The sequence below is a fragment of the Gopherus flavomarginatus genome, chromosome 7, assembly GCF_025201925.1.
Source record: "Gopherus flavomarginatus isolate rGopFla2 chromosome 7, rGopFla2.mat.asm, whole genome shotgun sequence".
Classification (NCBI taxonomy): domain Eukaryota; kingdom Metazoa; phylum Chordata; order Testudines; family Testudinidae; genus Gopherus; species Gopherus flavomarginatus.
In genome coordinates, this window is record NC_066623.1 from 117,325,136 (window position 1) to 117,343,404 (window position 18,269).

Consider the following 18,269-nt stretch of genomic DNA (forward strand, 5'->3'; position numbering starts at 1 on the left):
TGGAGATCTCCTCGGTGCCGGGGATTGGTACCGGGAGTCATATCGGTGCCGAGAGCGAGACCGGGACCTACAACCGGTGCAGTGCTGGGAGGTCGACCTGGATCTCGAAGGCCTGCGGCGGGACCGGCTGCGAGAGTCTCGGTGACGGGAGCGGTGCCTAGAGCCGGAGCGGTACCAAGAGTACTGGGCAGGATGAGAAGTGGATCTGTGCCGTGAATATGACCGGTACCGCCAAGGTGAACGGTGCTGGGACTGTGAGCGGCATCTAGACCAGGACAGTTCATGAGACCGCGAGCGGCGCCGGGACCTGGATCGAGATCGGTGCCAGCTTGCTGATTCCAGTGAAGGTCTCATTGTGGTTGGCTTGCCTCTGGAATGTATTACCCGCACTGACGGTGCCGGTGGCTGAGGCAGGGCAGACTCAGTCATCACTATAAGGTCCCTGGCTGAGGAGAATGTCTCCGGTGTGGAGGGCATCATAAGCTCAACCACAGGCCTTGGCGGGGAGCTCTCAAGGACCTGACTCAACGGCCCTCTCGGGACCGGAGTCGACGGTACCACAGTCGCCGGTGCCGCAGCAGGAGTAGGTGCCGGGTGGTCCGAACGAGGGTGAGTCTGTGTCGAAGGTATGGAGGCAGCGGAGGGCCTCTGATCAGGTCCCTGTGCCGGAGAAGGCCGGTGCTGAGGTGTCTTGGTGGAGCCGGCGCGGTCCGGTGCAGGAGGAGCGCTGTCAGCGCTCGGTGCCGAGGATGGAGGGTTCAGAGATGCCTCCATAAGGAGAGTCTTCAAGCAAAAGTCCCTCTCCTTCTTTGTCCGCGGCTTAAAAGCCTTACAAATGCGGCACTTATCTGAGATGTGCGATTCCCCGAGGCACTTTAGGCAAGAGTCGTGGGGATCGCTTGTGGGCATTGGCTTTTTACAGGCCGAGCACGGTTTGAACCCCGGTGAACCGGGCATGGGCCCTGGCACTGGGTGCGGGGAAGGGCTAATGCCCAAACCCCGCTAAACTATATACACTATCTATCTAAAAACTATAAAACTAATTACACTATAGACTAATTCAACTATATACAACAAGATATCGAATAAACAAGGAGAAGTTAGGGAAGTGGAGGACAGCTAAGCCGCGCTCCACTGTTCCAACGATCGACACGGGCGGTAAGAAGGAACTGAGGAGCGGTTAGGTCGGCAGGGGTATATATCCGGCGCCATAGCGGTGCCACTCCAGGGGGCGACCCAGCCGACCCACTGGGGTTGCTAGGGTAAAAATCTTCCAATGAGTGTGCACGCACGGTGCACACACCTAACTGGAATGGATATGAGCAATCACTCGAAGAAGAATTAAAGGTTTCTCAGCTTACAGCCCAGAAAAAAAATAACGGTAAGTGGTTTAAAGGTGTCTACTACAAACAAAAAGTAACAGTGGCGTAAAAAAGGTAAACCTCTCAATAACCCTCAAATGTATGCAGCAAAAGCAAATCAAAAAGCTGTGCACTAGCTTCGAGCCAATGTTCTCAGCCACCTCAAAACTAAACAAACAGACATATCACTCCATTAACACAGGTAATGCTCACCCAATTAAAGCCCAACCTCATCAGCTGGCTCCTCAAGCCAAAACTGCTATAAAACAAAAAATTCAAAACATGATACAAATGGGGGTAAACCACCCTTCTAAAGTGCATGGGCATCTCCAGTGGTTCTAGTTTCCAAACCAAATAAAAAAATACGCTTTTGTGTAAACTACCATAAACTAAATGCTGTAACTCGTCCACACAACTATCCAATGCCATGCACAAATAAGCTATTAAAAAAACTAAAACATGCCCAGTTCATCTCTACCTTAAACTTAACCAATGCGTACTGACAAGTATCGCTAAATAAAACCACCAAAAAAGGGTCAGCCTTCATCACCAATGTAGGGCTATATAAATTTAATGTGCTCCCTTTCGGGCTGCAAATTGTACCCACCACTTTCCAAAAACTTGTAAATAGTCTCCTAGCAAAATTAAAAAAATCTGCAGTCGCCTACCTTAATAATGTGGCCATCTTTTCTAATTCATGGGCAAAACACCTAAAGCACTACAAAAGGTCTTCAAGCGCATAAAAAAAGGCAAAACTAACTGTTAAAACTAAGAAGTGTCAAATAGGCCTAAACAAAGTAACTTATCTTAAATGGCAAGTGGGTCAAAAAACTATCAACCCCCTACAGACCAAAGTAAATCCTATCCAAAAGTGGCCTGTCCTAAAGTCAAAAAAAACAGGTCCAATCCTTCTTGGGCTTGGCCAAATATTACAGGCAACTTGTAGGGCAAATTGAAGGGCAGAGGGATAGCTCAGCGGTTTGAGTATTAGCCTGCTAAACCCAGGGTTGTGAGTTCAATCCTTGAGGGGGCACTTAGGGATCTGGGGCAAAAATTGGTCCTGCTAGTGAAGGCAGGGGGCTGGACTCTATGACCTTTCAAGGTCCCTTCCAGTTCTAGGAGATTGGTATATCTCCAATTATTACCTTTACTGCACTACAGCCACATCGCTGCCCCACTTGCAAACCAAATCAAACAAAAAATCAGCCAAATGCAGTTCAGTGAACCCAAAAAGTGTCAAATGGCTTTTAGCCAGCTTAAAGCAACACTCATGTCTAACTCTGTGCTAAGGGCCTCAAACCTTTCCTAGTAACCACAAATGCATCCAAGCATGGTGCAAAAGCAGTTTTAATGAAAAAAAAATCAGAAATTCTATCCTGTAGTGTTTCTCAGCAAAAAACTGTCTAAAAAAAAAAAAAGCCACTGGTCAATCACCAAAAAAAAAATGTTGCACCATTGTGTATGCTCTAAAAAAGCTATGCCCATACGTTTGGAAATGGCATTTCCACCTACGAAACAACCATACTGCACTAAAGTGGCTTCATACCGTAAAAAAAAAAAAACAACAAAAAACTTCTTAGGTAAAGTTTAGCTCTCCAAAATTTTAATTTTAAAATACAACACATTTCAAAAGCTTCTAACAAAGTGGCTAATGCACTCTCCTGTAAAAATTTCCCACAATCAACTGGTTAAAATCGTCCTTAAAATATAAAAAATATTGCTAGTTTTTATATAATCAGTATTATATCTAAAGGTGCATGTGTCTTATTAACTCTGTTTTCTCCTAAAGCTCCAGAAAAAAAACACAGCCAGTATAAAACAGACTGTCCAACATCATCTGTGATTTGGGGGGCATGTCATAAATATAAAAAAAAAGGGTAACAACCTTTATGTATGCAGTAATATAAAATCTCTCTTGGCCAAAGGTACAGAATCACTTACCTATAAGGGATTAATCAATTCAATTAACCTAGTTCGCACCTAACCAAAAAAAAATACTTTCAAATGAGGGTGGGAGTGGGGGGTGGACTTTTATGTGTGTTTGTCTGTGGTCTTTGTTCGTGGTCTTTTGTGTGTGTTTCCTCTTAAAACAAAATAAAACAAAAACCCAAGCAGGTAATCCAGCTTCTACTAAAATAATACATTTAAAATTACAAAAATTATAAGTAATAGCAAAAATGCATTAAAATAACTTTTGTTTTATCATGTAAATTTACCCTATGCTAAAAAAAAAGGTTTATTCCTGTTTTGTAACTTTAAAGTAAAGCCTAAAGAAAAAGCCAATGTGTTTTAAGTCTTTTTATTACCCTGTAAAATTACCTTCCATCCTAATTTTACAGAGGTTCTTCTTTTAATAATAAAGTTCTTCTTTTAAAAACCTAATTGGTTTTCAGTGTCCTAAAAACCCAAGGGTCTGGTCTGTGCTCATCTTGTTAACCTATTTGGTTGGTATATTATTCTCAAGCCTCCCCAGAAAATGAGGTGAAGTGGCTTGGGGGAATATTTTTTGGGGGACAGGGCTCCAAGTGGCCCCTCCCTAAATGTTTGTTTAAATCACTTTGTGGTGTCAGAAATACCATCCAAAAACACAACAAAAAATTGTGCCTTAAAAAGGTTTTTAACCTAAGCTTGTAAAATATAAGCTTAGGGAGTCTTTCATGCAGGTCTTCACATCTGTACCCCAAAGTTCAAAGTAAAAAAAACCCCTAACATAAGGTTTATAAATAGATCTTTGTAAAATTTTCAAAAGTGTCTAAGTAACTTTTAAAGGTGAGACTTAGGTGCTTTTGAAAATTTTAAACACTTGTCACACACATTTAACTGCTTCTGTAAAGAAAAGCTGTGGACAAGGGAAACTGCAACTGATGAGATATATTTGAATTTTAGTAAAGCTTTTGATAATGTATTTCATAAAGTTAATGTGTCATATGCATTGAAAAATTGCTGGAAGTATCATAAATTGAAATGAAACAGCAACAAATGCTCAGGTATCATGGGGAAGGGCACAGTATAAGAACATGGATAAATAACAACATAACATTTCAGGTGGTAGGAGGTGTTGGTGGATGCATATGTAGATAAGGTTCCTTCCTATTTGCCTAAACTGGAAAACAGGAGGTAGGGTGAGGAAACACCAGTGCTTTCCCTGGGTAACGACCATCCTTTAAGCTGCCTGCCAGGACCTAGCAAAGTCACAGGTATGTATGTTAACTGGCTTACCGAAGAATCCGAAATTTCCTTGAGCGTTTGGTCAGATCCAACAGCAAAGATGATTTTGGCGTCAGGAGAGATGGCAACACCGCTGTAGCTGCAGGACTTGAGCACACACTCTGACTCCCTCTTACCCGTCAACAAGCTCCACTCATACACTGCACCATCTGTGCCACAGGAAATCAACTTATTGTCGTCTGCACTCCATACGACTGAGCGCACCTGGTAAGAGTGGAGACACACCAATCAGACCCATACTTGGTGACTCTATGAGCCCTGGAAGGGAGCTTGTGTCTTGTTAAATCTGACCATTTTAACTGGTGAACCCCTTCTAGACATGGTTCTGTTTATAGTAATCCCTATATGGAACAGCCATGCTTCTAATATAGCTTTTGCTCTTTTTAACCAACCAAACACTTTGTAATTAAATTTCTCCTTTCTTTTTTGGTGTTTTTGCTTTGTTATTGTTTTTTTTCTTTTGTTTTTGTTTTTTGCTTTAGAAAACATATAAGAATTACTTATAGAATTAAGCATACTGATAGAAAATGTTAAAATGCTAATCATATTAGTGAGCATAAGGGGAGTCCTGTAACATATCTCCAGGTTCTTTCACCTGTTACTTCACTACCATTACCAACTGCTACCCCTCAGAACAACCTGAGACTATTTAGATACATTATACAAGTTGGCTACCAGTGATTGAGCTCCTACCTAGTGAGAAGCAATGATCACATCAGTGCACTGAAGATATTTTCACTACAGCAGTGAGTTACAGAAAGATTAGAATAAATAATACTATAAAAAAGGGTTACTGACCATAACTGTTGTTCTTCGAGATGTGTTGCTCATGTCTATGCCACATTAGGTGTGTGCATGCCATGTGCACTGTTGCTGGAGATGTTTCCCTCAGTGGTATCCATTGGGCTGGCTTCAGCACCCCCTGATGCAGCGCGCTCAGGTGCTGGTATAAGGGGCGTCAAAGGCCATACACCCTCTCAGTTCCTTCTTGTTGGTCCACTCCGACAGAGGGGCAGGAGGGTGGGTCGTGGAATGGACATGAGCAATACATTTCAAAGAACAACAATTATGGTCAGTAACCATTTTTTCTTTTTCAAGTGCTTGCTCATGTCCATTCCACAAGATGACTCACAACTAGTACCTCAGAAGGTGGGATCAGAGTTCATGGACATGCTGGCTGCAACATTGTTCTTCCGAACCTGGCGTCATCTCTGGCCTGTGGGGTGATGGCATAGTGGGATGCAAAGGTATGCACCGATGACCAAGTTGCTGCCCTGCAGTTGTTCCGGACTGGGACTTGTGCAAGGAATGCCACTTATGTTCTTAAATAGTCCAAGATAACCTGAAGAGAAGACTGGATCGGAGAGAGACCTCTATGTCACACCCAAATTGAGAAGCGCTTCCATTTGGCAAGGTAGGTAGCCCTAGTGGATGGCTTTCTACTACCTATCAAGATCTAGAGAACTAGCTCCTAACAGGCCTGCTCCTCCAGGTTCAGCCATATAACATCCACACAGTTAGGTGAAGGGAGGTGAGGTTTGGGTGAAGCAACTGGCCATGGTCTTCTGAGATCAGGTCCAGACAGAGCAAAAGCAGGATTGGGATTGCTATTGATAGATCTAGCAGCGTGCCAAACTGGTGTTGATGTGGCCATACTGAGGCTATGAGAATAACTCTCGCCTTGTCCCACTTGATTTTCAGGAGGACCTTGTGAACCAGAGGGACAGGGGGAAAAGTGTAGAGCAGAAGCCCTGTCCATGGGAACAGGAAGGCATAGGAGAGAGGGCCCAGGCTGTGTCCTCACAGTGAGAAAAACTGGTAGGACTTTCTGTTCTGCTTGGTCATGAACAGGTCCACCTGGGAAGACTCCCAGCATTGGAAGATGAACCTGATGATTTATGGTGATGGAACCACTCGTGGTGAGAGGAAAAGGACCTCGTGAGGTGATCCACCAGTGCATTCTGGACTCTGGGAAGATGTGATGCCTCAAGGTGGATGGAGTGCTTCGTGCAGAAATCTCATAGATGGATGACCTCCTGATACAGGGTAAAGGATCAAGCTCCTCCCTGCTTGTTGATATAGAACATGGCCACAGTATTGTCTGTCAGGACTTGCACCACCTTGCCAGAGGTCTGGGGAAGGAACACTTGGCTGGCTAAGCAGACAACCCACTGAGTTCCCTGATGTTTATGTGCAGGGAGAGTTCTTCCTGGTGTAGGCCAAGGCCCTTCTGCAATAAGAAGCAGCTGCCATAGTAGGACAGCAGAAACCATGACTTAAGAAGCAGGGAGTAATGTCCCATCTAAACTGCATCAACACAATATAGTATTGGATTGTAAGAAGCATTTCTGCACTAATAGCACTAACAGTGACCAAACAGACAAATCTTAAGATGTGCAAAGAGAACTTTGCAAGAAAACACTTTGTCTGGCAAACCCACTTACTAGTAGTTTTGGTTGAAAAGATACCATTGATTGCTTTTGTCTGATTTTTAATTTGAAATACTTCCATTTGTAACTCCTCACTTAAGTCATCCCGGTTAATGTTGTTTTGTTGTTACATTGCTGATCAATTAGAGAACATGCTCGTTTAAAGTTGCGCAATGCCCGTTATTTGGCAGCCACCTGCTTTGTCCACTGCTTGCAGGAAGAGCAGCTGGTTGGAGCTAGCTGGTGGGGGCTTGGAACCAGGATGGGCCAGCAGCCCCCTTCTCAGCTCCCCTAAGTTCCCTGTGCAGCAGCCGCCCAGCAGGCTATCAACTGCCAGGCAATTCAGGTGTCCCTTCCCCATGGATGTGTGCTGCTCCTGCCCTCTGCCTTGGAGCTGCTCCTGGGAACCTCCTACTTGCTGGCGGGTGCGGGGGGTAGGGATGCTTATGTCAGGGTGTCCCCCTTCCCCCGCTCCTTTACCCTATTCCACAGACCAGGGGAGGACAAGACAGGGCTCAGGATGGAGGAAGCTTGCTGGCAGCAGCTGCTGTCTCAACTTGCTGATCTACTTAAAAAGGCAGTGTACTTAGAGTGGGGTCAGCATACTTAAATGGGCAAAATGCATCTCTCTCGCACACACGTCTCTGTCTCTCTCTGCCATGCTGTATCTCCTCCCATAATTCATGCTGCCTTGTAGAGTATGAGGGTATGTCTACACTACAGGATTATTCCGATTTTACAGAAACCAGTATTTGGAAACAGATTATATAAAGTCGAGTGCACGCGGCCACACTAAGCACATTAATTCGGTGATGTGCGTCCATGTACCGAGGCTAGCATCAATTTCCAGAGCGTTGCACTGTGGGTAGCTATCCCATAGCTATCCCGTAGTTCCCACAGTCTCCCCTGCCCATCGGAATTCACAATGCATGAGGGGCAAAAACAGTGTCGTGGGTGATTCTGGGTAAATGTCATCAGTCAATCCTCCCTCCGTGAAAGCAACGGCAGACAATCATTTTGCGCCCTTTTCCCTGGATTGCCCTGGCAGACGCCATAGCACGGCAACTATGGAGCCCGTTCAGCCTTTTTTCACTGTCACCATATGTCATCTGGATGCTGCTGACAGATGCGGTACTGCAGTGCTACACAGCAGCATTCCCTTGCCTTTGCAAGTTAGCAGAGATGGTTACCAGTCATATTGTACTGTCTGCTGCTGTCATGGGTGCTCCTGGCTGGCCTCGGAGAGGTTGGCCGGGGCGCATGGACAAAAATGGGAATGACTCCCCAGGTCATTCCCTTCTTTAAGTTTTGTCTAAAGGGAGGGTCAGTCCTGCCTAGAATATCAGGCAAGTCTACTAAAGAATCAGAGAGGCAAACAGCGCTCTGGGTCAGAGCCCCAGACATCCCACAGAAATGATGAGCTGCATGCCATTCTAGGGGGTGTCCCTGCAACAACACCACCCACTGCTTCCCTCCTCCCTCATCCCTCCTGAGCTACCATGCCAGTTATACCATTTGTGTGATGAAGTAATAAAGAATGCATGAATAAGAAACAACACTGACTTTATTGTGTCTGCAAGCAGAGATAAAAGGGGATGGGGGAGGGCAGCCTCCAGCTGCTATGATATTCCAGGCAGGACTGAATCTCCATTAGACATTAAACGGAGGGAGGGGAGCGCAGCCTCCAGCTTCTATGATATTCCAGGCAGGACTGAATCTCCAGGAGACATAGCTTAAAGAAGGGAATGACCGGGAGTCATTCCCATTTTTGCCGAGGTGCCCCCCGGCCGACCTCACTGAGGCCAGCCAGGAGCACTCATGGGATTACGATGACGAATAACAGTCATATTATACCATCTGCTATCAGAAAGGGAAAGGAATGCTGCTGTGTAGTGCTGCAGCACCATGTCTAAAAGCAGCATCCAGTAGACATACGGTGACATTGAAAAAAGGCGAGAAATGATTTTTTCCCCTTTTCTTTCATGGGGGAGGGGGGCTGACGACATATACCCTGAACCACTCATGACAATGTTTTTGACCCTTCAGGGATTGGGAGCTCAGCCAAGAATGGTTTTTGGAGAGTGCGGGAATTGTGGGATAGCTAGAGTCCTCAGTCCCCCCTCCCTCCCTCCGTAAGCATCCATTTGATTCTTTGGTTTTCCATTACGCTTGTCTCAGCTCCTTAAGTTTCACGCAACACTGTGTTGAGTCCCTGTTGTGGCCTCTGTCTATCATAGCCTTGGCATTTTGTCTTTTGGAACGGAGTTCTGATAGAACAGATTTATCTCCCCATACAGAGATCAGCTTCAGTATCTCCCGTATGGTCCATGCTGGAGCTCTTTTTTGATTCTGGGACTGCATGGTCACCTGTGCTGATCTGCGCTCCAAGCTGGGCAAACAGGAAATGAAATTCAAAAGTTCGTGGGGCTTTTCCTGTCTACCTGGCCAGTGCATCCGAGTTCAGATTGCTGTCCAAAGCAGTCACAGTGGTGCACTGTGGGATAGCGCCCGGAGGCCAATACCGTTGAATTGCGGCCATACTAACCCTAATCCGAAATGGCAATACCGATTTCAGCGCTACTCCCCTCATCAGGGAGGAGTACAGATATAGGTATTAAGAGCCCTTTATATCAATATAAAGGGCTTCGTTGCGTGGACAGGTGCAGGGTTAATGTAATTTAACGCTGCTAATTTCGATATAAACTTGTAGTGTAGACCAGGCCTGAGGCTACATTAGCAACGGTAACCCTTGAGAGCTCAGCCGAGCACTAGTTCATAAGAACAGCCATACTGGGTCAGACCAAAGGTCCATCTAGCCCAGTATCGTGTCTACCGACAGTGGCCAATGCCAGGTGCCTCAGAGGGAGTGGACCTAACAGGCAATGATCAAGTGATCGCTCTCCTGCCATCCATCTCCATCCTCTGACAAACAGAGGCTAGGGACATCATTCCTTACCCATCCCTCGCTAATAGCCATTAATGGACTTAACCTCCATGAATTTATCCAATTCTCTTTTAAATGTTGTTATAGTCCTAGCCTTCACAACCTCCTCAGGTAAGGAGTTCCACAAGTTGACTGTGCGCTGCATGAAGAAGAACTTCCTTGTATTTGTTTTAAACCTGCTGCCTATTAATTTCATTTGGTGACCCCTAGTTCTTGTATTATGGGAATAAGTAAATAACTTTTCCTTATCCACTTTCTCCACATCACTCATGATTTTATATACCTCTATCATATCCCCCCTTAGTCTCCTCTTTTCCAAGCTGAAGAGTCCTAGCCTCTTTAATTTCTCCTCATATGGAACCCGTTCCAAACCCCTGATCATTTTAGTTGTCCTTTTCTGAACCTTTTCTAGTGCCAGTATATCTTTTTTGAGATGAGGAGACCACATCTGTATGCAGTACTCGAGATGTGGGCGTACCATCGATTTATATAAGAGCAATCATATACTCTCTGTCTTAGTCTCTATCCCCTTTTTAATGATTCCTAACATCCTGTTTGCTTTTTTGACCGCCTCTGTACACTGCGTGGATATCTTCGGAGAACTATCCACAATGACTCCAAGATCTTTTTCGTGATTTGTTGTAGCTAAATTAGCCCCCATCATATTGTATGTATAGTTGGGGTTATTTTTTTCAATGTGCATTACTTTACATTTATCCACATTACATTTCATTTGCCATTTTATTGTCCAATCACTTAGTTTTGTTAGATCTTTTTGAAGTTCGTCACAGTCTGTTTGGTCTTAACTATCTTGAGCAGTTTAGTATCATCTGCAAACTTTGCCACCTCATTGTTTACCCCTTTCTCCAGATCATTTATGAATAAGTTGAATAGGATTAGTCCGAGGACTGACCCTTGGGGAACACCACTAGTTACCCCTCTCCATTCTGAGAATTTATCATTAATTCCTACCCTTTTTTCCCTGTCTTTTAACCAGTTCTCAGTCCATGAAAGGACCTTCCCTTTTACCCCACGACAGCTTAATTTATGTAACAGCCTTTGGTGAGGGACCTTGTCAAAGGCTTTCTGGAAATCTTAAGTACACTATGTCCACTGGATCCCCCTTGTCCACATGCTTGTTGACCCCTTCAAAGAACTCTAATAGATTAGTAAGACATGATTTCCCTTTACAGAAACCATGTTGACTATTGCTCAACAGCTTGTGTTTTTCTATGTGTCTGACAATTTTATTCTTAACTATTGTTTCAACTAATTTGCCCGGTACCGACGTTAGATCTACCGGTCTGTAATTGCCAGGATCACCACTAGAGCCCTTTTTAAATATTGGTTTTACATTAGCTAACTTCCAATCATTGGGTACAGTCACTGGGTACAGAAGCAATAAGGCATTCCCTGGGAAAAATCTCACTCTCTTCCACCTTCTGACTCCACCATCTCAACCGAGCTTCACAATCATCATTGCTGTGTACCGTACTAAACTGTTTGTTTAAAACATATACTGTGTGTGTTTAAACAAAATATAGGCTTGTCTGGCAAAAAAATTTCCCTGGAACCTAATCACTCCTTATTTACATTAATTTTTAATGTAAAATTGGATTCACTTAACATCGTTTCGTTTAAAGTAGAATTTTCCAGGAACATAACTACAACATAATTACTTACTGAATGGGGGAGGCAACCTAGTGACAGATGATGTGGAAAAAGGTGAAGTACTCAATGCTTTTTTTGCCTCGGTCTTCACAGACAAAGTCAGCTCCCAGTCTGCTGCACTGGGCAACACAATATGAGGAGGAGGTGAGCAGCCCTCAGTGGTGAAAGAACAGATTAAGGACTATTTAGGAAAACTGGACATGCACAAGTCCATGGGTTCAGATCTAATGCATCCAAGGTGCTGAGGAAGTTGGCTGATGTGATTGCAGAGCCATTGGCCATTAACTTTGAAAATTTGTGGCGATTGGGGAAGGTCCCAGACGATTGGAAAAAATCAAATATAGTGCCCATATTTTAAAAACAGAAGAAAGAAAACCTGGGGAACTACAGACTGGTCAGCCTCACTTCAGTCCCCAGTAAAATCAAGGACCAGGTCCCCAAGGAATCCATTTTGAAGCACTTGGAGGTGAGGAAGATGATCAGGAACAGTAAGCATGGATTCACCAAGGGCAAGTCATGCCTGACCAACCTGATTGCCTTTTATGATGAGATAACTGGCTCTGTGGATATGGGGAAAGTGGTGGAAGTGATATATCCTGACTTTAGCAAAGCTTTTGATATGATCTCCCACAGTATTCTTGCCAGTGCGTTAAAGAAGTATGGATTGGATGAATGGACTATAAAGTGGATAGAAAGCTGGCTAGATTGTCAGGCTCAATGGGTAGTGATCAATGACTTGATGTCTAGTTGGTAGCCGGTATCAAGCGGAGTGCCCCAGGGGTTGGTTCTGGGGACGGTTTTGTTCAACATCTTTATTAATGATCTGGATGATGAGATGAATTGCACCCTCAGCAAGTTTGCAGATGACACGAAGCCGGGGGGAGAGGTAGATATGCTGGAGGGTAGGGATAGGGTCCAGAGTGACCTAGACAAATTGGAGGATTGTGCCAAAAGAAATCTGAGGAGGTTCAACAAGGACAAGTGCAGAGTCCTGCACTTAGGAAAGAAGAATCCCATGCACCGCTACAGGCTGGAAGCAGTTCTGCAGAAAAAGACCTGGGGATTACAGTGGATGAAAAGCTGGATATGAATCAACATTGTGCCCTTGTTGCTAATAAAGTCAATGGCATATTAGGCTGTATTAATAGGAGCATTGCCACCAGATTGAGGGAAGTGATTATTCCCCTCTATCCAGCACTGGTGAGGCCACACCTGGAGTATCACGTCCAGTTTTGGTCCCTCCACTACAAAGGGATGTGGACAAATTGGAGATAGTCCAGTGGAGGGCAATAAAAATGATTAGGGGGCTGGAGCACATGACTTACGAGGAGATACTGCAGAAGAGTGGGGGGCGGGATTTGATAGCAGCCTTCAACTACCTGAAGGGAGGTTCCAAAGAGGATGGTGCGAGGCTGTTCTCAGTGGTGGCAGATGACAGAACAAGAAGCAATGGTCTCAAGTTGCAGTGGAGGAGGTTTAGGTTGGATATTAGGAAACACTATTTCACTAGGAGGGTGGTGAAGCACTGGAATGGGTTACCTAGGGAGGTGGTGCAATCTCCATCCTTAGAGGTTTTTAAGGCGCGGCTTGACAAAGCCCTGGCTGGGATGATTTAGTTAGTGTTTGTCCTTCTTTGATCATGGGATTGGACTAGATGACCTCCTGAGTTCTCTTCCAACACTAATATTCTGATTCTATGATTCTAACGTTAAGGGAGGAGTTACTATAGTTATCATTGTCTGTTTTTTAGCCCTGGTCTACACTACGAGTTTAGGTTGAATTTAGCAGCATTAGATCAATTTAACCCTGCACCCATCTACATGACAAGCCACTTTTGTTGATTTAAAGGGCTCTTAAAATCGATTTCTGTACTCCTCCCCGACAAGGGGATTAACGCTTAAATTGACCCTGCTGGGTCGAATTTGGGGCAGTGTGGCTGTAATTCGATGGTAGCAGCCTCTGGGAGCTATCCCAGAGTGCTCCATTGTGACCGCTCTGGACAGCGCTCTCAACTCAGATGCACTGACCAAGTAGACAGGAAAAGCCCCGCAAACTTTTGAATTTCATTTCCTGTTTGGCCAGCATGGCGAGCTGATCAGCACAGGTGACCATGCAGAGCTCATCAGCACCGGTGACCATGGAGTCCCAAAATCGCAAAAGAGTTCCAGCATGGACTGAATGGGAGGTACGGCATCTGATCACTGTATGGGGAGGTGAATCCGTGCTACCCGAACTCCGTTCCAAAAGACGAAATGCCGGAATATTTGAAAAAATCTCCAAGGGCATGAAGGACAGAGGTTATAACAGGAACTCACAGCAGTGCCGCGTGAAGCCTACCAAAGAACCAGAGAGCCCCAGACATGCCGCTTCTGTGATGAGCTGCATGCTATTCTAGGGGGTTCCCCTACAACTACCCCACCCCTGTGCTTCCCTCCTCCCCCACCCCTCTCAGGCCACCTTGGCAGTTATCCCCCCATTTGTGTGATGAATTAATGAAGAATGCATGAATCTGAAACAACAATGGCTTTATTGCCTCTGCAAGTGGAGATCAAAGGGGGGAGTGGAGGGCGGTTGGCTTATAGGGAAGTAGAGTGAACCAAGGGGGCGGGTTTTCATCAAGGAGAAACAAACAGAACTTTCACATCATAGCCTGGCCAGTCATGAAACTGTTTTTCAAAGCTCTGATGCACAGCGTGCCCTGCTGTGCTCTTCTAACTGCCCTGGTGTCTGGCTGTGCGTAATCAGCGGCCAGGCGATTTGCTTCAACCTTCCACCCCACCATAAACATCTCCCCCTTACTCTCACAGATACTGTGGAGCACACAGCAAGCAGTAACAACAACAGGAATATTGGTTTCACTCAGGTCTAACCAAATCAGTAAACTGCACCAGCGAGCTTTTAAACGTCCAAAGGCACATTCTACCACCATTATGTACTTGCCCAGCCTATAGTTGAACTGCTCCTTACTACTGTCCAGGCTTCATGAGCCATGGGAGCAGAGGATAGGCTGGGATAGGTGCGACTGCGTGGTGCTGCCAACTGGGAGAGCAGCCTGAGGCAGAAGCCTCCAGCTGGCATGATATTCCAGGCAGGACTGAATCTCCACTAGACAAAACTTAAGAAGAGAATGACCTGGAGTCATTCCCATTTTTGTCCAGACTTTCCCAACCGACCTCACCGAGGTCAGACAGGAGCACCCATGGGACGACGATGACGTCTAGCAGTCGTATTGCACCATCTACCGTCCACAAGGCAAGGCAAGGCAAGGGGATGCTGCTGTGTAGCACTGGAGTACCACGTCTGCCAGCAGCACCCAAGAGACATACGGTGACAGTGAGCTGAGCGGGCTCCATGCTTGCTGTGGTATGTCGGCTGCCCGGGTAACCCAGGGAAAAAAGCGAGAAACTATTTTTTGCCATTGCTTTCATGGAGGGAGGGAGGGGGGCCTGACGACACGTACCCAGAACCACCCACAACAATGTTTTTGCCCCATCAGGCACTGGGAGCTCAACTCAGAATTCCAATGGGCGGTGGAGGCTGCGGGAACTGTGGGATAGCTACCACAGTGCAATGCTCCGAAAGTCGACGCTAGCCTCGGTACTGTAGACGCACACTGCCGACTTAATGCGCTTAGTGGGGATACACACAATCGACTGTATCAAATCGATTTCTAAAAAATTGACTTCTATTAAATCGACCTCATTTCATAGTGTAGACATACCCTTAATTTTTCTCAAAATGTTAATTATCACTTAGGTGGTGGGCTAAGATTGGTGGAAAATATTGTTTTGTTAAAATTACTGTTTAAGTTATAGCTAAGCAGGACTCAAGTTTCATTACAAAAACCAGGGTCCAAGAAGGAAACCAGAGAGAGAAAGAAGAAAGAAGAACTACTCACCTCCAAGACTCAACCCATGACCGAAGCTGCCAGAATACTCTGCACGATTGTGACATGCAGCAACAAGAACCCATACGAGACTATCTTGGCCTGGCCAACAGGAAAAGTGTGCCTGCATGATCAGGACTGGTGAGCATAGCATTGTATGCTTAGCGTGTGTATTCTGCTTGGTAATTGTTAATAAATAGAGGTTAAGGATATTACTGGGTAAGGCTCTTTCACTGGGTAAAGGTCATGCAAACCCACAGGTTAGGCCCTGAGCCAGAATGGGTAAGGGTGGGTACTTAAATTGACCGGGTTGCGCCCTGAGCCTAGAATGGATAAGGGTGGATGTCTTCTGCCCGAGTCCAGGATGGGAAAGGGTGGGGTGCCTAAATTAACTGGATTACACTTTGAGCCCTGTAGTAGGAAGAGAGCCTAAGACATAAGCCCTTGTATTAGAGGTCTGGTATGAGGCCTGAGGCCAGGGCTAAAGTAGTATTCAAAGCTTTACTAATATAAAGCAAAGGCAAGCTATGAGCAAAAGGTAGAACCTGCTCGCAGAATTTGGCAAGAACGGGCTGATACTGCAGAAATACACATTCCTAAGAAGTGCTAGGCTCAGAGTACTCACACAAACGCATCCTGATATCAGGATATTCTGGTACCACTTGATATTAGGGATGGTACAAAAACATTCCCCAAGGATAACAGGAACACACTGACCCCCCCTGCCCCAAAAGATAAGGTCAGGATGACAGTACGTAATAAAGATTTTTTAATCAAACCAACATATACATGGTGATGGGCGATAACTAGTCACTTCAGGGGGCAGTAACTAACTATGTCAGAGCTCTCCAACCTGGAGACTCTCATTAATAACCAAACTTCTATACAAACGGACTTCACTAGAATAAGACAGGAGATCTACATTACTCACTTCACCTCTCTTCAAAGGAAAAAGGACTGTAAGCTGTCTAAACTCCTACCTGCCACATGGGGCCACAACAGTGGTACCCCTAACCCACCCAGCAATATCGTCAATCTATCCAACTACACACTCAGCCCAGAAGAAAAGTCTGTCCTATCTCGGGGACTCTCTTTCTGCCCTGCCACCCCCACCAACATGATACAGTTCTGTGGCGATCTGGAAGCCTACTTTCGCCGTCTCCGACTCAAAGAATACTTCCAGGACAACACTGAACAGTGCACTGATACACGGGTGCCCTCCCACCAACAGCACAAGAAAAAGAACTCCACATGGACTCCTCCTGAGGGTCGAAATGACAGCCTGGACCTCTACATTGAATGCTTCCGCCGGCGTGCACAGGCAGAAATCGTGGAACAACAACATCGCTTGCCTCACAACCTAAGTCGTGCAGAACGCAATGCCATCCACAGCCTCAGAAACCACCCTGACATTATCATCAAAGAGGCTGATAAAGGAGGTGCCGTTGTCATCATGAACAGGTCTGACTATCAAAAGGAGGCAGCCAGACAACTCTCCAATACCAAATTCTACAGGCCACTTCCCTCAGATCCCACTGAGGAATACACTAAGAAACTACAGCATCTACTCAGGACACTCCCTACACTAACACCAGAAGAAATCAACATACCCCTAGAGCCCCGACCAGGGTTATTCTATCTACTACCCAAGATCCACAAACCCGGAAATCCTGGACGCCCCATCATCTCGGGCATTGGCACTCTCACTGAAGGACTGTCTGGATATATGGACTCTCTACTCAGACCCTATGCCACTAGCACTCCCAGCTATCTCCGCGACACCACTGATTTCCTGAGGAAACTACAATGCATTGGTGACCTCCCAGAAAACACCATCCTAGCCACCATGGATGTAGAGGCTCTCTACACAAACATCCCACACACAGATGGAATACAAGCTGTCAGGAACACTATCCCTGATGATGCCACAGCACAACTGGCTGCTGAGCTCTGTGCCTTTATACTTACACACAACTATTTCAAATTTGATGACAATATATATCTCCAGATCAGTGGCACTGCTATGGGCACCCGCATGGCCCCACAATATGCCAATATCTTCATGGCCGACCTGGAACAACGCTTCCTCAGCTCTCGTCCACTCACACCCCTTCTCTATCTACGCTACATTGATGACATCTTCATCATCTGGACCCATGGGAAGGAGACTCTGGAAAAATTCCACCATGATTTCAACAGCTTCCACCCCACCATCAACCTCAGCCTGGACCAATCTACACGGGAGGTCCACTTTCTTGACACCACGGTGCAAATAAGTGATGGTCACATTAACACCACCCTATATCGAAAACCCACCGACCGCTATGCCTACCTTCATGCCTCCAGCTTCCATCCCGGGCACATCACACGATCCATTGTCTACAGCCAAGCACTGAGGTACAACCGCATCTGCTCTGACCCCTCAGACAGAGACCAACACCTACAAAATCTCCACCAAGCATTCTCAAAACTACAATACCCGCACGAGGAAATAAGGAAACAGATCAACAGAGCCCGACGTGTACCCAGAAGCCTCCTACTGCAAGACAAACCCAAGAGAGAAACCAACAGGACTCCACTGGCCATCACATACAGCCCCCAGCTAAAACCCCTCCAACGCATCATCAAGGATCTACAACCCATCCTGGACAATGATCCCACACTTTCACAGGCCTTGGGTGGCAGGCCAATCCTTGCCCACAGACAACCTGCCAACCTGAAACATATTCTCACCAGCAACTGCACACCAC

At 45.8% G+C, this 18,269-nt stretch overlaps 1 protein-coding gene across 3 annotated transcripts in view; it reads right to left on the reverse strand.

Annotated features, from left to right (window-relative positions):
- CFAP57 (cilia and flagella associated protein 57) overlaps positions 1-18,269 on the reverse strand; it is a 177,977-nt gene that overhangs the window by 77,200 nt on the left and 82,508 nt on the right. For all 3 annotated transcript variants that reach the window (XM_050961107.1, XM_050961106.1, XM_050961108.1), the window contains one exon: positions 4,581-4,793. In XM_050961107.1, coding sequence (XP_050817064.1) covers positions 4,581-4,793 — 213 coding nt within the window. The remainder of the gene's footprint in view (positions 1-4,580; positions 4,794-18,269) is intronic.